Below are 21,513 nucleotides of genomic sequence, written 5' to 3'. Positions count from 1 at the left end.
TGTCCCCCTAAGACTGTCCCCATAATATTGTCGCCCTAAGGCTGTCTGTCCCCATAATACTGTACCACTTAAGATTCCCCATAATGCTGTGCAATTTTAGATTGCCCCCATAATAGTGTTCCTCCAAGACTCTTCCTGTATTACTATTCTGTATTACTGTTAGGGGCTGGATTCAATCCGTAGCGCTGAAGTTCCACGTTGTAGCGCAATTGACATTTAAAGGTGTTGGATTCTAGCTTGAAATATACTTATTCATTTTACCATACCGGGACTTATTGATTACTTTACATGTAATGAATGTATATGTTGCGGTCAGTGGAGGGTGGATAAGAACTAGGTCTATGGAAAGTTACTGAGTGGGAAGGGGGAGTGCAGAAAGTTTATATTCTGTCAAAACATGTTTTTGTTCAATCTCATGGCTCCTAAAGAGGGAGGCAAAGGACGACAGTCTGGTTTCAGTCACTGATAAGGTAGGACAATCGTGGATTAGGGAGGAGCGAGTTATTCGGGCCCGAGGTCAGGTCTGACGACGTGAGAAGGAACTATCCTATCCGACGCACATATATTTCCACGCCCACAAATATTCTAGCAGGAGGCGGGGCCATGACTACACCAGTGAGAGGAACCAATTAAGTTCCTGACTAGCAACAGATGTATTGGCTATCTAGATGTGCAAGGACTCCTCCTAGTCGGAGGGTATACATATATGTGCTTGTGTAAACATGTCTTTGTCTTTGCAGCTGCAATGTTCCCGCAACAGCCGAGACTCTATTCACGGTAAACGCTGCATATGTCGACTCAATCGGAAATTACCTTTAAATTTCAAGCGTGCTGGAGAGCTAAACGTCGGCGATACAGATTTAACCCTGTCTCAAATGGGACTATATTGTACAACGTCCCCCTCACTATCTTCAATGGAGTTATATCAGCTGAAGAATCTTCTGTTTGTGCATATTCCTTTCACTTGTCCACCCACTCAAAAAGGAACTAATTATCACAGTCACTTATCATTTTGATCAAAGTATTCCAGACAAATGCATACTAAGGGGCGGCAGGTAGCCTAGTGGTTAGAGCGTTGGGCCAGTAACGAAAAGGTTGCAAGACCAAATCCCTGAGTTGACAAGGTAAAAATATGTCGTTCTGCCCCTGAACAAGGCAGTTAAACCACTGTTCCTAGGCTGTTGTTGTAAATAAGAATTTGAGCATTTGTTCTTAACTGACTTGCCTAGTTAAATAAAGGTTAAAAAAAAGACAATATAAATTTGGTACAGTCATTAGCCAATGGCCGTGTCTGAAATCTGGCTTGCCTACTATTTACTTAAAATGCATACTGTATACTAATCGTATTACATGCTATCTAGGATGTACTGTTTAGTAAAAATGAATGTAGTAAGCAACAAATATCAGCATGTTAGGCTCATCCAACTGAGAATGCGTCATCTAATTCCATTTGTACGTTTTGGTACAGCGCATCCCGTCAGCTTATTATCAGCTGTTATCAATCACGCCGGTCTCGAAAGACGATTCTCTTCCTCAATTGTGTGGAGCGAATTGAACTAAATGAAAAGCCGAAGTGAGTATGACATTCTGTTATTTAAAGATGTCCTCCAGTGATTTTTTTACTTTTCCAGTTGCAAAGCGATATCCCAAGTACAGATATAGGAAATGTTTTGAGCTAAATAGTGTTGTTTAAAAAAAAAACCGCAAACTTCAAGGAGTAGGAGATTCAAGGAGTTGGTCTGATGGGAAGTTGTGATGTCATCACCCTCCCTCCTTGCCTGAGGAACAATTGGAGGAACATTAGAGAACAAAAGAGGAAAGGCCCACCCCCCATGTGATATGTCATGACTCACCTTGACCACTTATTGAGATTTTCCTTTTGTTAAGTAAATCAGGTGTTAAATTATGGTGAAAGGAGTCTAGAGTGCCACTTTAAAAAATACAAAATGTTCACATACTCTAAAACGTAATTATTTTGCATAATCAAAAAGACTAATATTTGGAACACAAGTACGGGTATTTAGACATGGCCAGTGACTTAGCGATCCAAAAAATGTAGGCGTATTTGACCATTCAAAGTGTCCAGATTGCTGCTCAGTGACAGGTGTTAGTGAGTGTCGGTGAATCCCTTGCCCCTTCCAACTCGCTTGGAGGGCCCTCCATTTTTATGTGTTGCTGATGAAACTTCCGAGGGTGCCTTCCAGAGAATGGCGAGGGGATCAATAAACCCATCAATTTTGGGACACACTCCTGACTTGAATGATGCAATTCATATTCCACTTTTAAATAAACACCAGTGACTAGATCAATAAAAAGTGGTCAAATGAAGCAGATGCTAAGCTACAGGACTGTTTTGCTAGCACAGACAGGAATATGTTCCTGTACTGAGCTACAGGCTAGAGCTGCCGCTTTCAAGGAGCGGGACTCTAACCCGGAAGCTTATAAGAAATCCCACTATGCCCTCTGACGAACCATCAAACAGGCAAAGGGTCAATACAGGACTAAGATCGAGTCGTACAACACCGGCTCTGATGCTCGTTGGATGTGGCAGGGCCTGCAAACCATTACAGACTACAAAGGGAAGCACAGCCGAGAGCTGCCCAGTGACACGAGCCTACCGGACGAGCTAAACTACTTCTATGCTCACTTCGAGGCCAATAACACTGAAACATGCATGAGAGCACCAGCTGTACCAGAAGACTGTGTGATCACGCTCTCTGCAGCCAATGTAAGACCTTTAGACAGGTCAACATTCACAAGGCCACAGAGCCAGATGGATAACCAGGACGTGTACTGCGAGCATGCACTGACCAATTAGCAAGTGTCTCATTTTCAACCTCTCCCTATCCAAGTTTGTAATACCAACATGTTTTAAGCAGACCACCATAGTGCCTGTGCCCAAGAACACTAAGGTAACCTTAGTGTAGCCATGAAGTGCTTTGAAAGGCTGGTCATGGCTCACATCAACCCCATCATCTCAGAAACTCTAGACCCACTCCAATTTGCATACCGCCCCAACAGATCCACAGATGGCGCAGTCTCTATTGCACTCTACACTGCCCTTTCCCACCTGGACAGAATGCTATTGAGAATGCTATTCATTGTTTACAGCTCAGCGTTCAACATCACAGTGCCCTCAAAGCTCATCAATAAGCTTAAGACCCTGTGACTAAACACCTCACTCTGCAACTGGATCCTAGACTTCCTGACGGGCCGACACCCCCAGGTGGTAGGTAACAACACATCCTCCATGCTGATCCTCAACACAGGGGCCCCTCAGGGGTGCGTGCTCAGCCCCCTCCTGTACTCCCTGTTCACTCATGACTGCATGGCCAGGCAAGACTCCAACACCATCATTAAATTGGCTGATGACAGTCTATAGGGAGGAGGTCAGAGACCTGGCCGTGTGATGCCAGGACAACATGATCAAGACAAAGGAGATGATTGTGGACTACAGGAAAAGAGGACCGAGCACGCCCCCATTCTCATCGATGGGGCTGCAGTGGAGCATTTCCTTGGTATCCACATTACCAACAAACTAGCATAATCCAAGCACACCATGACAGTCGTGAAGCAGGCACGACAAAACCTATTCCCCCTCAGGAGACTGAAAATATTTGGCATGGGTCCTCAGATCCTCAAAAGGTTCTACAGCTGCACCAGAGAGCATGGTTGCATCACTGCCTGGTATGGAAACTGCTCAGCCTCCGACTGCAAGGCACTACAGAGGGTATTGAGAACGGCCCAGTACATCACTGGGGCCAAGCTTGCTGCCATCCAGGACCTCTATACCAGGCGGTGTCAGGGGAAGGCCCTAAAAATTGTCAAAGACCTCCAGCCACCCTAATCATAGATTGTTTTCTCTGCTATCACATGGCAAGCGGTACCGGAGTGCCAAGTCTAGGTCTAAGAGGATTCTAAACAGCTTCTACCCCCAAGCCATAAGACTCCTGAACATCTAGTCAAATGGCTACCCAGACTATTTGCATTGCCCCCCACCCCACCCCTCCCCCCACACCACTGCCACTATCTGTTGAAATCTATGCATAGTCAATTTAATTAACTCTACCTACATGTCCGATCTTGTCAAATCGGTGCTGAATCTGACGAAGTAGATGAGCTGAAGAGAGAGAGCCATTGTAGACGTTTGAGATTCACCCCCAGAATCTGGTCCGCTCCAGTCCCCTGCTCACTAAATAGCAACCAAATCAAATCAAATCAAATGTATTTATATAGCCCTTCGTACATCAGCTGATATCTCAAAGTGCTGTACAGAAACCCAGCCTAAAACCCCAAACAGCAAGCAATGCAGGTGTAGAAGCACGGTGGCTAGGAAAAACTCCCTAGAAAGGCCAAAACCTAGGAAGAAACCTAGAGAGGAACCAGGCTATGTGGGGTGGCCAGTCCTCTTCTGGCTGTGGTCCTAGGGCTCAGGTCCTCCAAGAGAGAGAAAGAAAGAGAGAAGGAGAGAATTAGAGAACGCACACTTAGATTCACACAGGACACCGAATAGGACAGGAGAGGTACTCCAGATATAACAAACTGACCCTAGCCCCCCGACACATAAACTACTGCAGCATAAATACTGGAGGCTGAGACAGGAGGGGTCAGGAGACACTGTGGCCCCATCCGAGGACACCCCCGGACAGGGCCAAACAGGAAGGATATAACCCCACCCACTTTGCCAAAGCACAGCCCCCACACCACTAGAGGGATATCTTCAACCACCAACTTACCATCCTGAGACAAGGCCGAGTATAGCCCACAAAGATCTCCGCCATGGCACAACCCAAGGGGGGGCGCCAACCCAGACAGGATGACCACATCAGTGAATCAACCCACTCAGGTGACGCACCCCTTCCAGGGACGGCATGAGAGAGCCCCAGTAAGCCAGTGACTCAGTCCCTGTAATAGGGTTAGAGGCAGAGAATCCCAGTGGAAAGAGGGGAACCGGCCAGGCAGAGACAGCAAGGGCGGTTCGTTGCTCCAGAGCCTTTCCGTTCACCCTCCCACTCCTGGGCCAGACTACACTCAATCATATGACCCACTGAAGAGATGAGTCTTCAGTAAAGACTTAAAGGTTGAGACCGAGTTTGCGTCTCTGACATGGGTAGGCGTCTTGTGACCGTAGCGTACGTGTAGGTATGTACGGCAGGACCAAATCAGAGAGATAGGTAGGAGCAAGCCCATGTAATGCTTTGTAGGTTAGCAGTAAAACCTTGAAATCAGCCCTTGCTTTGACAGGAAGCCAGTGTAGAGAGGCTAGTACTGGAGTAATATGATCAAATTTTTTGGTTCTAGTCAGGATTCTAGCAGCCGTATTTAGCACCAACTGAAGTTTATTTAGTGCTTTATCCGGGTAGCCGGAAAGTAGAGCATTGCAGTAGTCTAACCTAGAAGTGACAAAAGCATGGATTAATTTTTCTGCATCATCTTTGGACAGAAAGTTTCTGATTTTTGCAATGTTACGTAGATGGAAAAAAGCTGTCCTTGAAATGGTCTTGATATGTTCTTCAAAAGAGAGATCAGGGTCCAGAGTAACGCCGAGGTCCTTCACCGTTTTATTTGAGACGACTGTACAACCATTAAGATTAATTGTCAGATTCAACAGAAGATCTCTTTGTTTCTTGGGACCTAGAACAAGCATCTCTGTTTTGTCCGAGTTTAAAAGTAGAAAGTTTGCAGCCATCCACTTCCTTATGTCTGAAACACATGCTTCTAGCAAGGGCAATTTTGGGGCTTCACCATGTTTCATTGAAATGTACAGCTGTGTGTCATCCGCATAGCAGTGAAAGTTAACATTATGTTTTCGAATAACATCCCCAAGAGGTAAAATATATAGTGAAAACAATAGTGGTCCTAAAACGGAACCTTGAGGAACACCAAAATTTACAGTTGATTTGTCAGAGGACAAACCATTCACAGAGACAAACTGATATCTTTCCGACAGATAAGATCTAAACCAGGCCAGAACTTGTCCGTGTAGACCAATTTGGGTTTCCAATCTCTCCAAAAGAATGTGGTGATCGATGGTATCAAAAGCAGCACTAAGGTCTAGGAGCACGAGGACAGATGCAGAGCCTCGGTCCGATGCCATTAAAATGTCATTTAGCACCTTCACAAGTGCCGTCTCAGTGCTATGATGGGGTCTAAAACCAGACTGAAGCATTTCGTATACATTGTTTGCCTTCAGGAATGCAGTAAGTTGCTGCGCAACAGCCTTTTCTAAAATTTTTGAGAGGAATGGAAGATTCGATATAGGCTGATAGTTTTTTATATTTTCTGGGTCAAGGTTTGGCTTTTTCAAGAGAGGCTTTATTACTGCCACTTTTAGTGAGTTTGGTACACATCCGGTGGATAGAGAGCTGTTTATTATGTTCAACATAGGAGGGCCAAGCACAGGAAGTAGCTCTTTCAGTAGTTTAGTTGGAATAGGGTCCAGTATGCAGCTTGAAGGTTTAGAGGCCATGATTATTTTCATCATTGTGTCAAGAGATATAGTACTAAAACACTTGAGCGTCTCTCTTGATCCTAGGTCCTGGGAGAGTTGTGCAGACTCAGGACAACTGAGCTTTGAAAGAATACGCAGATTTAAAGAGGAGTCCGTAATTTGCTTTCTAATAATCATAATCTTTTCCTCAAAGAAGTTCATGAATTTATCACTGCTAAAGTGAAAGTCATCCTCTCTTGGGGAATGCTGCTTTTTAGTTAGCTTTGCGACAGTATCAAAAAGGAATTTCGGATTGTTCTTATTTTCCTCAATTAAGTTAGAAAAATAGGATGATCGAGCAGCAGTAAGGGCTCTACGGTACTGCACGGTACTGTCTTTCCAAGCTAGTCGGAAGACTTCCAGTTTGGTGTGGCGCCATTTCCGTTCCAATTTTCTGGAAGCTTGCTTCAGAGCTCGGGTATTTTCTGTGTACCAGGGAGCTAGTTTCTTATGAGAAATGTTTTTAGTTTTTAGGGGTGCAACTGCATCTAGGGTATTGCGCAAGGTTAAATTGAGTTCCTCAGTTAGGTGTTTAACTGATTTTTGTCCTCTGGGGTCCTTGGGTAGACAGAGGGAATCTGGAAGGACATCAAGGAATCTTAGTGTTGTCTGTGAATTTATAGCAAGACTTTTTATGTTCCTTGGTTGGGGTCTGAGCAGATTATTTGTTGCAATTGCAAATGTAATAAAATAGTGGTCCGATAGTCCAGGATTATGAGGAAAAACATTAAGATCCACAACATTTATTCCATGAGACAAAACTAGGTCCAGCGTATGACTGTGACAGTGAGTGGGTCCAGAGACATGTTGGACAAAACCCACTGAGTCGATGATGGCTCTGAAAGCCTTTTGGAGTGGGTCTGTAGACTTTTCCATGTGAATATTAAAGTCACCAAAGATTAGAATATTATCTGCTATGACTACAAGGTCCGATAGGAATTCAGGGAACTCAGTGAGGAACGCTGTACATGGCCCAGGAGGCCTGTAAACAGTAGCTATAAAAAGTGATTGAGTAGGCTGCATAGATTTCATGACTAGAAGCTCAAAAGACGAAAACGTCATTTTTTTTTTGTCTAACTTACTTTTTTTTGTCTAATAAACTTCCCCATTCAGGCTGTGTCGTCTGTGGTGGCCTGTAACTGGGTTTAGTGCTTAACTGCTACCCCCTGCTGGCTGTAAGGCCTCAGTGTCTTCTCCATCTCCTGCTGTGGTGCTGTGTTCACTGTTGTCCCCTCTGTCCATCTGTGTGACGCTATGTCCATTGGTATATCTAAGTTGTTATTAGTGTGTGTAGGTTCTTCTAAGTTTGGCTTCTATGCAGCATGCCCTTTATATAAGTCTGTTGCTTGTGGGCATTGTGTGCCTTTCAGAGCATTGTGAAGTTATACTGTGAAGATATACACACTATGTAACAACTGCCGTTTGAGTGGCACAGTGTTCCAGTTTGGGAAAACGGGTCTTGTGGTCCTATCAGTTGTGTTTGACGTTTTTTTTTGGTTTCTGATTTGTTCACTTACATGGTTGCCATTTTGTTGCTGTTGTCCTGTTGTCTTCCAGCCGCCCCACTGCATGACGATGCCAAGCACACTTTTTGCTAATTAGAACTGTTCAGGTCATAGCTCCTGTCTTAACTAAGAGCGAGCTCTGCCTGCACCACCCTCCATGGCCCCAGGGGGCAGCAACACGCAGCTGAGTAAGTTAGACAGCCCTGAGGCAGCTACACTACGCAGAAGAGTTAGTGACACGCACTGGCTTTCATTGCTAACCCTGCCTCACAGTTAGTCAGCTGACTCAGCTATATTTATGTGAGAGTAGCATATCGGCTACGGTACAATACCAATAAAGCCATGCATGAGCTGCTTTTTGCCAGTTCATCATTCCTGTGGGAATATGAACTGAACAAACAGAGGTGTGCTCGCAGTTTGTATATATAAGCCGTGTTGTGTGTTGATGTGTGCCGCGTGGGATTTCTCGACCTCACTGGCAGGTTGTCTGGCGTAGTGGGCTGTCTGTGTGTCTGCCACTTCTCATGTGTGTCACGCTCCCAGATGACATTTCAGTCAGCCCAGCTGGGTTGTGTGTCACTTGTCTGTGTGGTTGAGGATACGCACTTCAAATCAAATGTATTTATATAGCCCTTCGTACATCAGCTGATATCTCAAAGTGCTGTACAGAAACCCAGCCTAAAACCCCAAACAGCAAGCAATGCAGGTGTTGAAGCACGTTGGCTAGGAAAAACTCCTTAGAAAGGCCAAAACCTAGGAAGAAACTTAGAGAGGATCCAGGCTATGAGGGGTGGCCAGTCCTCTTCTGGCTGCGCCGGGTGGAGATTATAGCAGAACATGGCCAAGATGTTCAAATGTTCATAAATGACCAGCATGGTCAAATAATAGGTCTGAGACAGGTAGCACGTTAAGTGAACAGGTCAAGATTCCATAGCCGCAGGCAGAACAGTTGAAACTGGAGCAGCAGCACGGCCAGGTGGATTGGGGACATCAAGGAGTCATCATGCCAGGTAGTCCTGAGGCATGGTCCTCCGGCTCAGGTCCTCCGAGAGAAAGAAAGAGAGAATTAGAGAGAGCATACTTAAATTCACACAGGACACCGGATAAGACAGGAGAAGTACTCCAGATATAACAACTCCAGATCCCACTTGAGGTTTAGGGAACTGAAACTGTTCAACAACTCAAACATTGCCAGGTGCTTTGGGTAGGGCGGACTATTGGAAGGGAAAGAGAGCTGGACTGCAGCTAAGTTGGGGCCTGTTAAGGTAGTTTTCATGGGATTGGTGGACCCCTAAAGTCACCAGTAGTGCTGCTGTAAACTGTGTTCTTGTACAACCAAATAACAATAGGCATCAATGGCATGAATGTCTCTGCACTCAGTACCATACAGGAAAGGGCTAGTGCACTAAAGGAAGCATGGTGAGGGAGGGGGTCTGCATGCTAGCCTTTAAGTATTTGTGACCGGAGCACCACGAGGGTTTCTAACCGCATCTGGCCATCTCTTTCTCTCCTGCCTTTCTTCTTTCTCGCTGTTGTTCTCTGGATTTCAGCTCGCAAACAAGAGATCATCAAGATTACCGAGCAGCTGATTGAGGCCATCAACAATGGAGACTTTGAGGCTTACACGTGAGTTTATAGAGTGTGTGCATACATTTAATTAGCTCCTAGTTTTGACAGATGAATTACCCCTAGCCCTGCTGATTTCCCTCTAAATTACTAGAGTAGTATGTGGAATGTGAGAGGGTGGGAGGTGCTGATGATACAGTGCCTTCAGAAAGTATTCATACCCCTTGACTTATTCCACATGTTGTTGTGTTACAGCCTGAATTCAGAATGTATGTAATATATTTTTTCTCTCTCACCCATCTACACACATTTCCCCCATGATGACAGTGAAAAAATGTTTTTTGAAACATTAGCTAAATGTACTGAAAATTAAATACATTTACGTAAGTATTCACACCCCTGAGTCAATCAATATGTTAGAATCACCTTTGGCAGTGATTACGGCTGTGAGTCTTTCTGGGTAAGAGCTTTGCACACCTGGATTGTACAATATTTGCACATGATTCTTTAAAAAAAAGCTCTGTCAAGTTGGTGGTTGATCATTGCTAGACAGCCATTTTCAAGTCTTGCCATAGATTTTCAAGCCGGTTTAAGTCAAAACTGTAACTCGGCCATTCAGGAATAGTCAAAGTTGACTTGGTAAGCAACTCCAGTATATATTTGGCCTTGTGTTTTAGGTTATTGTCCTGCTGAAAGGTGAAAAAAATGTTTTTTGAAACAACTCCCAGTGTCTGCTGGAAAGCAGACTGATCCAGGTTTTCCTCTAGGATTTTGCCTGTGTATAGATCTATTCCATTTATTTTTGATCCCAAAAAACTCCCCAGTCCTTGCCCATGTCAAGCATACTCATAACATGATGCAGCCACCACCATTATAGAAAATATGAAGAGTGGTCCTCATTAATGTGTTGTGTTGAATTTTCCCCAAACATAACACTTTTTGTTCAGGACATTAAGTTAATTTCTTTGCCACATTTTTTGCAGTTTTACTTTAGTGCATTATTGCAAACAGGATGTATGTTTTGGAAATAAAGTGGTGATCCTATCTGACCTAAGACATAATTTTTACTCTGATTTAAATGTCAGGAATTGTCAAAAACTGAGTTTAAATGTATTTGGCTTAGGTGTATGTAAACTTCCGACTTTCAACTGTATACATACATACATACATACATACATACAGTGGGGCAAAAAAGTATTTAGTCAGCCACCAATTGTGCAAGTTCTCCCACCTAAAAAGATGAGAGAGGCCTGTACTTTTCATCATAGGTACACTACAACTATGACAGACAAAATGAGAAAAAAAAATCCAATTATGGTGGAAAATAAGTATTTGGTCACCTACAAACAAGCAAGATTTCTGGCTCTCACAGACCTGTAACTTCTTCTGTAAGAGGCTCCTCTGTCCTCCACTCGTTACCTGTATTAATGGCACCTGTTATCAGTATAAAAGACACCTGTCCACAAACTCAAACAGTCACACTCCAAACTCCACTATGGCCAAGACCAAAGAGCTGTCAATGGACACCAGAAACAAAATTGTAGACCTGCACCAGGCTGGGAAGACTGAATCTGCAATAGGTAAGCAGCTTGGTTTGAAGAAATCAACTGTGGGAGCAATTATTAGGAAATGGAAGACATACAAGACCACTGATAATCTTCCTCGATCTGGGGCAAGATCTCACCCCGTGGGGTCAAAATGATCACGGTGAACGGTGAGCAGAAATCCCAGAACCACACGGGGGGACCTAGTGAATGACCTGCAGAGAGCTCGGACAAGAGTAACAAAGCCTACCATCAGTAACACACTACGCCGCCAGGGACTCACATCCTGCAGTGCCAGACGTGTATGGACAGAGTCTCCCACCTCAGCTGTAGATCTCTGCAGTTCATCCAGAGTGATCATGGGCCTCTTGGCTGCATCTCTGATCAGTCTTCTCCTTGTATGAGCTGAAAGTTTAGAGGGACGGCCAGGTCTTGGTAGATTTGCAGTGGTCTGATACTCCTTCCATTTCAATATTATCGCTTGCACAGTGCTCCTTGGGATGTTTAAAGCTTGGGAAATCTTTTTGTATCCAAATCCGGCTTTAAACTTCTTCACAACAGTATCTCGGACCAGGTTGGTGTGTTCCTTGTTCTTCATGATGCTCTCTGCGCTTTTAACGGACCTCTGAGTCTATCACAGTGCAGGTGCATTTATACGGAGACTTGATTACACACAGGTGGATTGTATTTATCATCATTAGTCATTTAGGTCAACATTGGATCATTCAGAGATCCTCACTGAACTTCTGGAGAGAGTTTGCTGCACTGAAAGTAAAGGGGCTGAATAATTTTGCACGCCCAATATCTAATAAATGTAGTTCCACTTCATGATTGTGTCCCACTTGTTGTTGATTCTTCACAAAAAAATACAGTTTTATATCTTTATGTTTGAAGCCTGAAATGTGGCAAAAGGTCGCAAAGTTCAAGGGGGCCGAATACTTTCGCAAGGCACTGTAAATATGTGTGCTATTTAATTATATGTTTAACTGTATGTCTGATTTCCCTTCCAGGAGAATCTGTGACCCCGGGCTCACCTCGTTTGAACCCGAGGCTTTGGGAAACCTGGTGGAGGGCATGGACTTCCACAAATTCTACTTTGAGAACTGTAAGCATCTCTTATAAAATAGGTTGTATTTGTACCTTTTGAAACAACTTCTTCAACCTTATCTCCACTATCAGAAAATAAAACAGTAGACTGGGCAGCACCTCCTACTGGAGAATTGATCTATCTACAGCAGGGGTATCAAACTCATTCCATTGAGGGCTTCATGTCTGTTTTTGGTTTCAATTAAGACCTAGACTACCAGGTGAGGGGAGTTATTTACTGATTAGTGACCTTAATTCATCAATCAAGTACAAGAGAGGAGTGAAAACTCAGACACTCGGCCCTCCGTGGAATGAATTTGAGACATGTGATCTACAGCTATCTCTTTGGTCTCCTATCCAGCGTTTTAACCAAGCCCAGCCCTGCTTAGCTTTGGCTATTACCAATTTGCTATCGTGAGAACGACTGTTGAGAGGTCTCCACCTAAAAAAATATAGATTCACGGTTACTATCGAAGTCATTCCAAAGGGTAGGTTTAACAGAGCAACTAGTTCATAATATGTTGGATTCAAGTCGCTATTTCAACCAAAAATTGAAGTTAAAGAATAGGACTAAATCAAATCAAACTTTATTTAAAGTGAGTTTAAAGTTTGATCTGATTTGATTTGGTCGTATTTATTCAACTTGGTTGAGATGGAGACGTGAATCCAACATACACTATCAATTATTAATTTGTAGATAAACTGAAATTAAAGCCAGACTCAGTCCGTGGCACAGATCGCACTATCCAGGGAGAAGATAATCTCCTTCAAATGTGGATATTTTGTTGCGTTGACAACCAAGCACAATTCAATATAACATTCACAATACAGTAACTTGTCGACCAGTTAATAGATTATATGTTGGATTCATGTCTCCATCTCAACCAAAAATACAAGTTAAAGAATAGGATTCTGCCAGTGGCTCAGATGGAACTATCCAAATATCCTTTACATGTTGATATTTGGTTGCTTTGTTAAGTTAGGACAATCGTACAAACTATTGTAACAGTAGTTATTCAACCTTAAAGGGTAGGTAGCATAAACGTAACCACATGTAACATATGGATTTGCATCAAAAGTCCCGATGCCAAGTTACACCTCACTCTTCTATTTTTGGAGTTATTACATAAAACCGATCAGAATTCCGAAGTCTTGTTGGAAATAGTTCTGGGGTGTGATGTAATATGGAGACCCGGCAAGCCAGCGTATTCCACATAATGTAAACTCCAAAGGAAATAACTTCAAATGTATAAAACTTTTGTACTCATGACTACTGGTTTCAATTGAATTGTCAGCTAATTTGCAATCAAATAATTTCTGAATGTATTGTTACAAATCAACTTGGAAGGTTGCTAACCAACTACTCTGCTAACGTTAGCCCTACCAGCCTGCTAACTTTAAGTTAGCACTGAATAAGTAAGCGAGTTGCTATCAACAACTATCTTACAGCTACATTAAAGTAAACCAATGCTTTGGAAACACATAATGCCATCTAACCAGTTGTCAAAGAACATTAGCTAAATGCAGTTATTTTAGCAAGCAAGATAGCCAGCCAGCGTTAGCTATTTAGCCAACTAGCTATTAGCCGTGACAGCCTAGCTAACCACCACAGTTATGGTCGGCAAGCTAGAGCTCAACTACTAGAGACCAGCTAGCTAGAACATAACTAACACAACACAACTAAAACATAACCTAAGATTAAAAGCAAAGAGAGAGCAGATTTACAGATTAGTGGTTAGGGCCCATCCGATGGTAAAACTTTAAAAAATTGTTCAGCTTGAGCTAGCTACCGAGCTAGCATACGTACTCGGTAGCACAGAGTAGATCCTCCATATAACGTTGAGAAATAGTGAATTGTGGAGAGTTTAGAAGTTATCCGGAAATAAGTTTATAAATGTATAATAACCCAAAAACATAACTATGTTTGTACTTATAGGTAACCAGATCATGACTAAGTCTTTGACCACACTGTGTTGTTACATTGGTGAGGAAAAACTCGTGCTTCCTACCCTTTAAAATGAGTAACACATCCAGGGCCACATTTTGAGATGACTGTCTCTATCAAATCAAATCTATTTATAGAGCCCTTCGTACATCAGTTGATATCTCAAAGTGCTGTACAGAAACCCAGCCTAAAACCCCAAACAGCAAGCAATGCAGGTGTAGAAGCACGGTGGCTAGGAAAAACTCCCTAGAAAGGCCAAAACCTAGGAAGAAACCTAGAGAGGAACCAGGCTATGAGGGGTGGCCAGTCCTCTTCTGGCTGTGCCGGGTGGAGATTATAACAGAACATGGCCAAGATGTTCAAATGTTCATAAATGAACAGCGTGGTCAAACAATAATAATCAGCATATTCCACATAATGTATACTCCAAAGGAGAAGACATTTGTCTCTCTATGTAACAATAGAAAGCGTGCATGTTCAAAATAGCATGCAAAGGCTGCAGGTCTGTGGAGATCTTCACAATTGCTTTAATAATCTGTGCAGAATCTAGAATGACATTGATCACTTGCGCCACTACTTTAATGTAATCTCAACTGCAATCCAGTTAATTTGATTGTGCTATTAGATGAAGCACAATGATAACACATTAAGTTGTTGTATAAATAAACAAAATATCTGACATTGTATTCCTATTTGAACTTTGTTGTGCTTTTAGATGGTTGAAAGTATAGTGATAAAACACTGAGAATTCAACCAGATTTTGGCTGTATTTTTGAGTGGGTGAATATAGGTTGTTATCTCATTGATCAACTCCTCAACCAAATATTACCCAATTGTCCACTTTGACATTTTGTGGTATGCCCAGTGGGAGGGTTGACTAACAGGTTTGAATATTTCATCTTAAATCAGGCTGTACTCTCCTTCTGACGGGGGAAAGGAAGCTTGTTGTGTGCAATAGGGAGGGACAATTGAATGCAAGCTTAACAAAAGATTTGAACTTGTTAAAATATTTGTAGTCTATCTCTCTATGGGTAACAGGGTTAACGTGGTATGCTCGAAATGCTCAGTTTTCCACAACAAAACACCAGAAAAAACATCTCGCCTGCTTTTACACTACAATATTTTAAAAAATAATTTAAAAAGGGATAGTTTCACCATATTAAAACTAGAGTTCAGTTCATGTTACAGGGTTGACCTGTCAATTAATCACTAATGAATAACTAGGGATTTACAATGTTTGTGCAAACGTGGGGTTAAGATCATCCTAGAAGTTGGACCTTTATTTTTTACCTTTATTTAACTAGGCAAGTCAGTTAAGAACAAATGATTATTTTCTATGACGGCCTAGGAACAGTGGGTTAACTGCCTTGTTCAGGGGCAGGACCACAGATTTTTACCTTGTCAGCTCAGGGATTCGATCTTGCAACGTTTCGGTTACTAGTCCAACGTTCTAATCAATAGGCTCCCTGCCGCCCCAAGATTTTTTTAAACGAATACACACTGCTATTGGAATTTTTAACATGGTTTAGTGTGGTTAGAGCATAGATGTATGTATCCAACTGTAAAATGTGTTTCATCAAAATGTACGCACAATGTCTGAAAGACATAAGGCACTATTCATGCCGCGACCCTATTATGTTAATTGTTGTATATTTTGAAGAAAAAAACATATACCAGGTAAGTCACTGAGCACCCTATTTTACACTAAAGGCCTGGTAACCACCTTTCTCTATTGTAATCTAATCAAGGAAGAAGTACATGAAGCCAACACATGTAAGTAGATGACTGAGTGTGTCCGTGTCTCCTATGTAGTGTTGAGTAAGAACAGTAAGCCGGTCCACACCACCATCCTGAATCCCCATGTGCACCTGATCGGGGAGGACGCGGCCTGCATCGCCTACATCCGCCTCACGCAGTACATCGACAGCCAGGGACGACCGCGCTCCTGCCAGTCAGAGGAGACCCGCGTGTGGCACCGCCGCGACGCCAAGTGGCTCAATGTGCATTTTCACTGTTCAGGAGCGCCTGCCGCACCTCTCCAGTGACCCTTTACCAGACACAGGTACAGACTGCAGAGAGCTTATTCTAGGTTCTGTCTACATGTGTGCCCTCCCTCACACTCACATACATGTACTGAAGTGCTGATACATACTGTATCTTTTTGTTTATGTAAAAAAACTCCAAGCCAAACCTTCATACCATAACGGTACACAGCCTACATCTTGTCACCATATTAAGGTTATAACAAACAACAAACAAGAACTAATGCAAACTCACCCCATTCCGTACAAAAGTGCGCAACCGCAACATTCAAACGAGGCTACAAAGTAAACTAATGGGACTGTAGCGACTGTGTTGACGTCAAAATCGGGGGTATGAACTAGGTTTCTATTCAAGCGTTGATCGACATGGTAATGGCTCTATAGTATTGGAGAAAAGTTGAAGAAACTGACCCTCCGTTACATCTTGACGTGTCATGTCGTAACGTACAGCACGCATAAAGCAATTATGTATGTCTTACAATCTCTCTCCACCAGGTGTAGCACTTCTATCATCCTTTAAAAACAAGAAATGGACAGTGACGGGGGTAGGGGGGATACCTAGTCATTTTTTCGTCATCATTGCATGCGATCATCATTCTCAAAGCCGCTGTTTACTTCTAAGATCCCTTTAGCACTGCCCTAAAAACCCGATTCAAATTCGACACAAACCTTCAAATAGGTATGTAATGACACATTATATAAACTTTTTATAGTGTTTTATTTACATTTTAGAGGCGATAAGGCGATACATTGGATAGATCGAGTGAAAAAAAGCAATTTACCCACAGAACATCTCTCCTTCTCACTATCACGCATTAGTTTAGCTTCCCCACCCTCCATTTTTAAAAAGACCCGACGTGTAACGGCGTTCGTCTGTTGAAGGAGAGTCGGACCAAAATGCAGCGTGGTGGTTACTCATGTTCTTTAATGAAAAAATAGCGAAACATGAAATAACTAAATAAATACAAAAACAACAAACGAAACGAGAAAACCTATCTGGTGAATACTACACAGAGACAGGAACAATCACCCACAAAATACACAGTGAAACCCAGGCTACCTAAATATGGTTCCCAATCAGAGACAACGAGAATCACCTGACTCTGATTGAGAACCGCCTCAGGCAGCCAAGCCTATGCTAGACACACCCCTAATCAGCCACAATCCCAATGCCTACAAAAACCCCAATACGACAACACAATAAACCCATGTCACACCCTGGCCTGAACAAATAATAAAGAAAACACAAAATACTAAGACCAGGGCGTGACACGACGAGGCTCATTGCCTGTTTGAATTATGCAGAAACGGGCAGCGTTTAGGTCATGTAATTGATTCTGTTGGAAAGGGGAGAAATTGTGCTTTACAATGGTATTGACATTACAGTTGATCTGGAAGTATTACATTTGTGGGGCGCTAAAATATGGGCAATTGTACGGACCAAGGCGATGTACGAGTTTACGTTAATGCGTTAGTAAACCCACAATCAAATACATGTGTACAATCACACAGTACAGGGTACAGCTAGCAGTTTAGCAGTTACACAGACGGGTCCCGGTGGCAATAAATTAATAAAACCGAAAGCTTACCTTGACTTGGAAGAATTGCATTTCTGGATAGCCTTAGCCAGCTAGCTAACATAAATAGCATTCCTCTATGTTTGAGTTAGGTTGTTGAGTAGGCTAAATTAGCTGCATTAGCTATAAAAATAAATACAATGAAATATAGCTAGCTCTCGCTATCTTTGTTACTCTCCTTAGATTTTTAAGAAATTAATTTAGTCAAAACTGTTCAACTATTGTCTTTCTCTTTGAGTCTACAACTCACCACACTTTATGCACTGCAGTGCTAGCTAGCTGTAGCTTATGCTTACAGTACTAGATTCATTTTATGATCCTTTTATTGGATGGACAACATGTCCGTTCATACTGCAAGAGCTCGGACGTCCTCTGAAAATTGTGATAATTACTGTGCAAGTCTATGGAAGGGGGTGTGAACTTTGAGCCTCCTAGGTTTTGTACTGAAGTCAATGTAGCCAGAAGAGGAGGGAAAATAGCTGTCCTTCGGCTACACCATAGTGCTACCCTAGAGAGGGCTGTTGATGCTACTGTTGACCATTGCAAAACAGTGATTTGGTGACATTTATCTAAAAAGGATAACTTTTTTAATGTTTCAATGTATTTAAAAAAAGGAAATTTACTGAGTAGGATGGTTCTTCCCTTCCTCCTCTGAGGAGCCTCCACTGCTGTATATAAACCTATTATAGTGTTGTAAACTCAGGAGTAGTTTGGAGAGGCTGCCCTGTGCACTCCCCACCACTCTCCCTCTCTCTCCTTTCCTCAGCTTTGCCTGAATTCTGAAGACGATTGGAACATTTCCTCTCAGTGGTTGGATTGGCGCCTGGAGCCCGGCCGGAAGAGACCGCTTGAAGTTTTACAATCCTTGGGGGGAAAAATAAAAATAAATTATATTTAAAAGCCAACCGACAACACCACCATAACCAATCCAGTCCAACCCTAGCTTGATGTTGGGGGCCGGCTTGGGCCCGAGGCCCTCCCCTCAGGACAGTGCATGCTTCTGACGCCCATGGGGGGCACGCGGTCTTGTTCTTTTTCCATGGATCCATATTTTTTGCCCTTTGTTTGGAAAGGTGTTTAAAGTATTAACATATGTACAAAAAATATGAAATTATTAAAAAAAAGTCACATTAATCAACAATGATTAAATATGAATTTTCTATATAAAAAAGGAGCACACACCCTAATATTAGTGGTGGTTGTTTTTGTGTTTTGTTTCACAATGAATCTAGTTGTTTTTCTTTCTTTTTCTGGATGCAAACAAATGCTAGGAGGGAAAATGTAAGAAAGAAACTAAATGATGATACTTAGTATTAGAATTAAGAACACCAAAGTGTAGACTTTAGGCATTTAAATACATTGTTTTAATGTAGATGTATGTTTTTCTGGGTTAGGCGGGTTTCAGAAGGGACAGTGTTTTAGTATTCATATGTGTTATTGTGGAAGTCTTCATTTTTATCCCCTGAATGATGCTTTATTTGAAAGTATTTTGTGTTTGAAGAATTTTTAAATGGGGACTTTATTTAATATAGTAATGTATACATAGCTATTTATAAGGAGAAAGGGAAAAGACTCTACTTTCAGAGTTTGGAGAACGGATGTGTGTGAGAGTGAATATGTGTTCTCCTGTCCCTATTCAGCCTCTTTTGCAGTTTGAGATCCCCTGTGTACACACATTCACACAAGGCCCAAACTCCAGGCCCCTGTGCTGTGCCCTTTGGGTCTATAAACCAGCCTGCTCCTCCAGCTTCAGCCACAATCTCCTGACCAACACAACCTGAAGTTGCAGAACACTACCATCGGTTTTCAGTGCTGAGTTGTGCCCTCTAGAGGCCCAAAGGAAGATGGCAATGACACAATCAGTCAAGCCAACTGATACTATTCTGACAGAGGCCCCAATCTACAAACTCTGAAAGCTCGGATACCTCTCCCTTGTATCATTTCCTACTATGATTTTAGCATGTTTGATCAATTGGGGGGGGTCTAAAATGGCCTGTACTGTTTTGCACATAAATTTGAGACTCAATGCTGTTCTGTTCACTCCCCAGGTGAATGTTTCTGCAACTTCAGGTTAAGCTCGCCCACTCCTGAGGTGTCTACCTGTGTTTCTATAGCGAGCGACCCTGCTAATCAGCTTTCTAGCTTTTAGTTCCATTCAGTGTGACGATGTCACCCTTTGCCTGTCTCGTTTTGATCCCCGTCCTGTTCTCTAACGTACATGGTCTTTTTTTTGCTTGCTGTACCTCTCTTTAAAAGCATGTGAAAATGAGAATGCAGTAAAGTGGGGTGCTGAGTTGACCCGTGGCATTTCAGACCTCTGGCTGGGCATAAGATTGGATGGGACGGTGGAGGCTGGGTGCTTGGGGGCCACGGTGAAAGCAATCAATGGATTGGTCCCTTTGTCACGGTTTCTGTTGTAACAGTTCTAGATGTTAGTGTTCTTACTGGTGGTATTATGAGTGATCTAAGTTTTCTTTTGAGATTGGAGCTGAAATATGGAGAGGCAGTTGAGGTGAGGGATGGGGCTCAGGCTGCTAGCAAATCACACCCTGTCCCCCCCACACACATGCAGAAAATGCCACAATAGACATGGAATCAACACACGCACACATGGTGTACTCACAATGCAAATTATATTTGAATAGATATGGCCAGACACACAAAATAAACCCTCGAAACAGTCTCACTTAAAAAACATATCTTTGTGTTGATGGTAAAACATTGGAACACTGTTTTTCGCCGTGTTGTAGAAACTTGTGTGTGGCTTTGTACCGCCAGTGGGGTGAAGCTTGCCGTTTACCCCTTCACTTCTGTGCTAAGCAGCTCCATAGTACTCGTGTTCCATTGAACCTGTCAAAGGCCGGGCACCAAAAAGCTGAAAAATCAACCTACCGATGATATCAAAAAATGTTGAAGGAAACAAAACTTGTGTGCTGTTTTTATCATGAATCACATGTGGCCCCACCCTATTGCGTGTGCTGCTGGGTGTTGTGACATATCTGCAATGCCATGACACTGTATTCCCCTTTGCACCATGATGCGATGTATACAGTACTGAACTATGTTATGTTTTTTGGATCCGAGTAGTTTTCCTGACTTTGCGCTGTGGGTATTGACCTCTCTCCCCCACCGGGCCTGATGCTTCCATTCAGTGTGTGTTCACACAGCCATGGGAATGAGTATAACCATCCAGTTTATTTCAATTCTTTAAAATAATTCAAAAGGGAAGAAGAGAGAAATAGTAGTTACTGAGGGAAGGACAGTTAACCTTTGATTATACTATACCTTACTGGCCAGCAGGATAGGAAGAGAGTTGATATTAAAAAAAAAAAAGAATAATGAAAAATATTAAAAGCCAGATTTTAATAACAAAAATATATATGCAGTTTTACAAGAGAAAATATGCATGTCTTCTTTCTGGTAATATTTTTTACTGTCTGTGTTTACTTAAGAAATGGAAATCTATATATGTTACTTGCACCTTCAAGGTCAATGAAAATGGCTCTGTCTCAAATATTGAAATGAAGTGATGTATCACGTAAAATAAAACTACAAAAAAAGCCTTAGCTTGGTATGTTTCCCTTTATTTGTAAACGTACTGCATTGTAACCATATAGTAAGGGGATGCATATGACTATACTCTGAGCTGGAGATTTGCATGACCATACAATAACGAAAATCATTACTTTAAAACTATCAAGTGTTTGTTTGAATGTTAGATCATATCTTTGTTATTTAAACAAGAAACATCGAATAAA

At 42.4% G+C, this 21,513-nt stretch overlaps 1 protein-coding gene across 17 annotated transcripts in view; it reads left to right on the top strand.

The window, feature by feature from the left end:
* Positions 1 to 21,321, top strand: part of LOC112254385 (calcium/calmodulin-dependent protein kinase type II subunit gamma) — a 151,127-nt gene extending 129,806 nt beyond the window's left edge. For all 17 annotated transcript variants that reach the window (XM_042323787.1, XM_042323757.1, XM_042323737.1 and 14 more), the window contains 4 exons: positions 9,546 to 9,621; positions 12,116 to 12,210; positions 15,949 to 16,198; positions 18,522 to 21,321. In XM_042323787.1, coding sequence (XP_042179721.1) covers positions 9,546 to 9,621; positions 12,116 to 12,210; positions 15,949 to 16,181 — 404 coding nt within the window. In that variant the 3' untranslated portion in view covers positions 16,182 to 16,198; positions 18,522 to 21,321. The remainder of the gene's footprint in view (positions 1 to 9,545; positions 9,622 to 12,115; positions 12,211 to 15,948; positions 16,199 to 18,521) is intronic.
* Positions 21,322 to 21,513: the final 192 nt, after the last annotated feature.

Source organism: Oncorhynchus tshawytscha, linkage group LG01, assembly GCF_018296145.1.
Source record: "Oncorhynchus tshawytscha isolate Ot180627B linkage group LG01, Otsh_v2.0, whole genome shotgun sequence".
In the NCBI taxonomy this organism is placed as follows: domain Eukaryota; kingdom Metazoa; phylum Chordata; class Actinopteri; order Salmoniformes; family Salmonidae; genus Oncorhynchus; species Oncorhynchus tshawytscha.
Note: the sequence above shows the minus strand (reverse complement) of the source record. Positions and strands in the feature narration are given on the sequence as shown.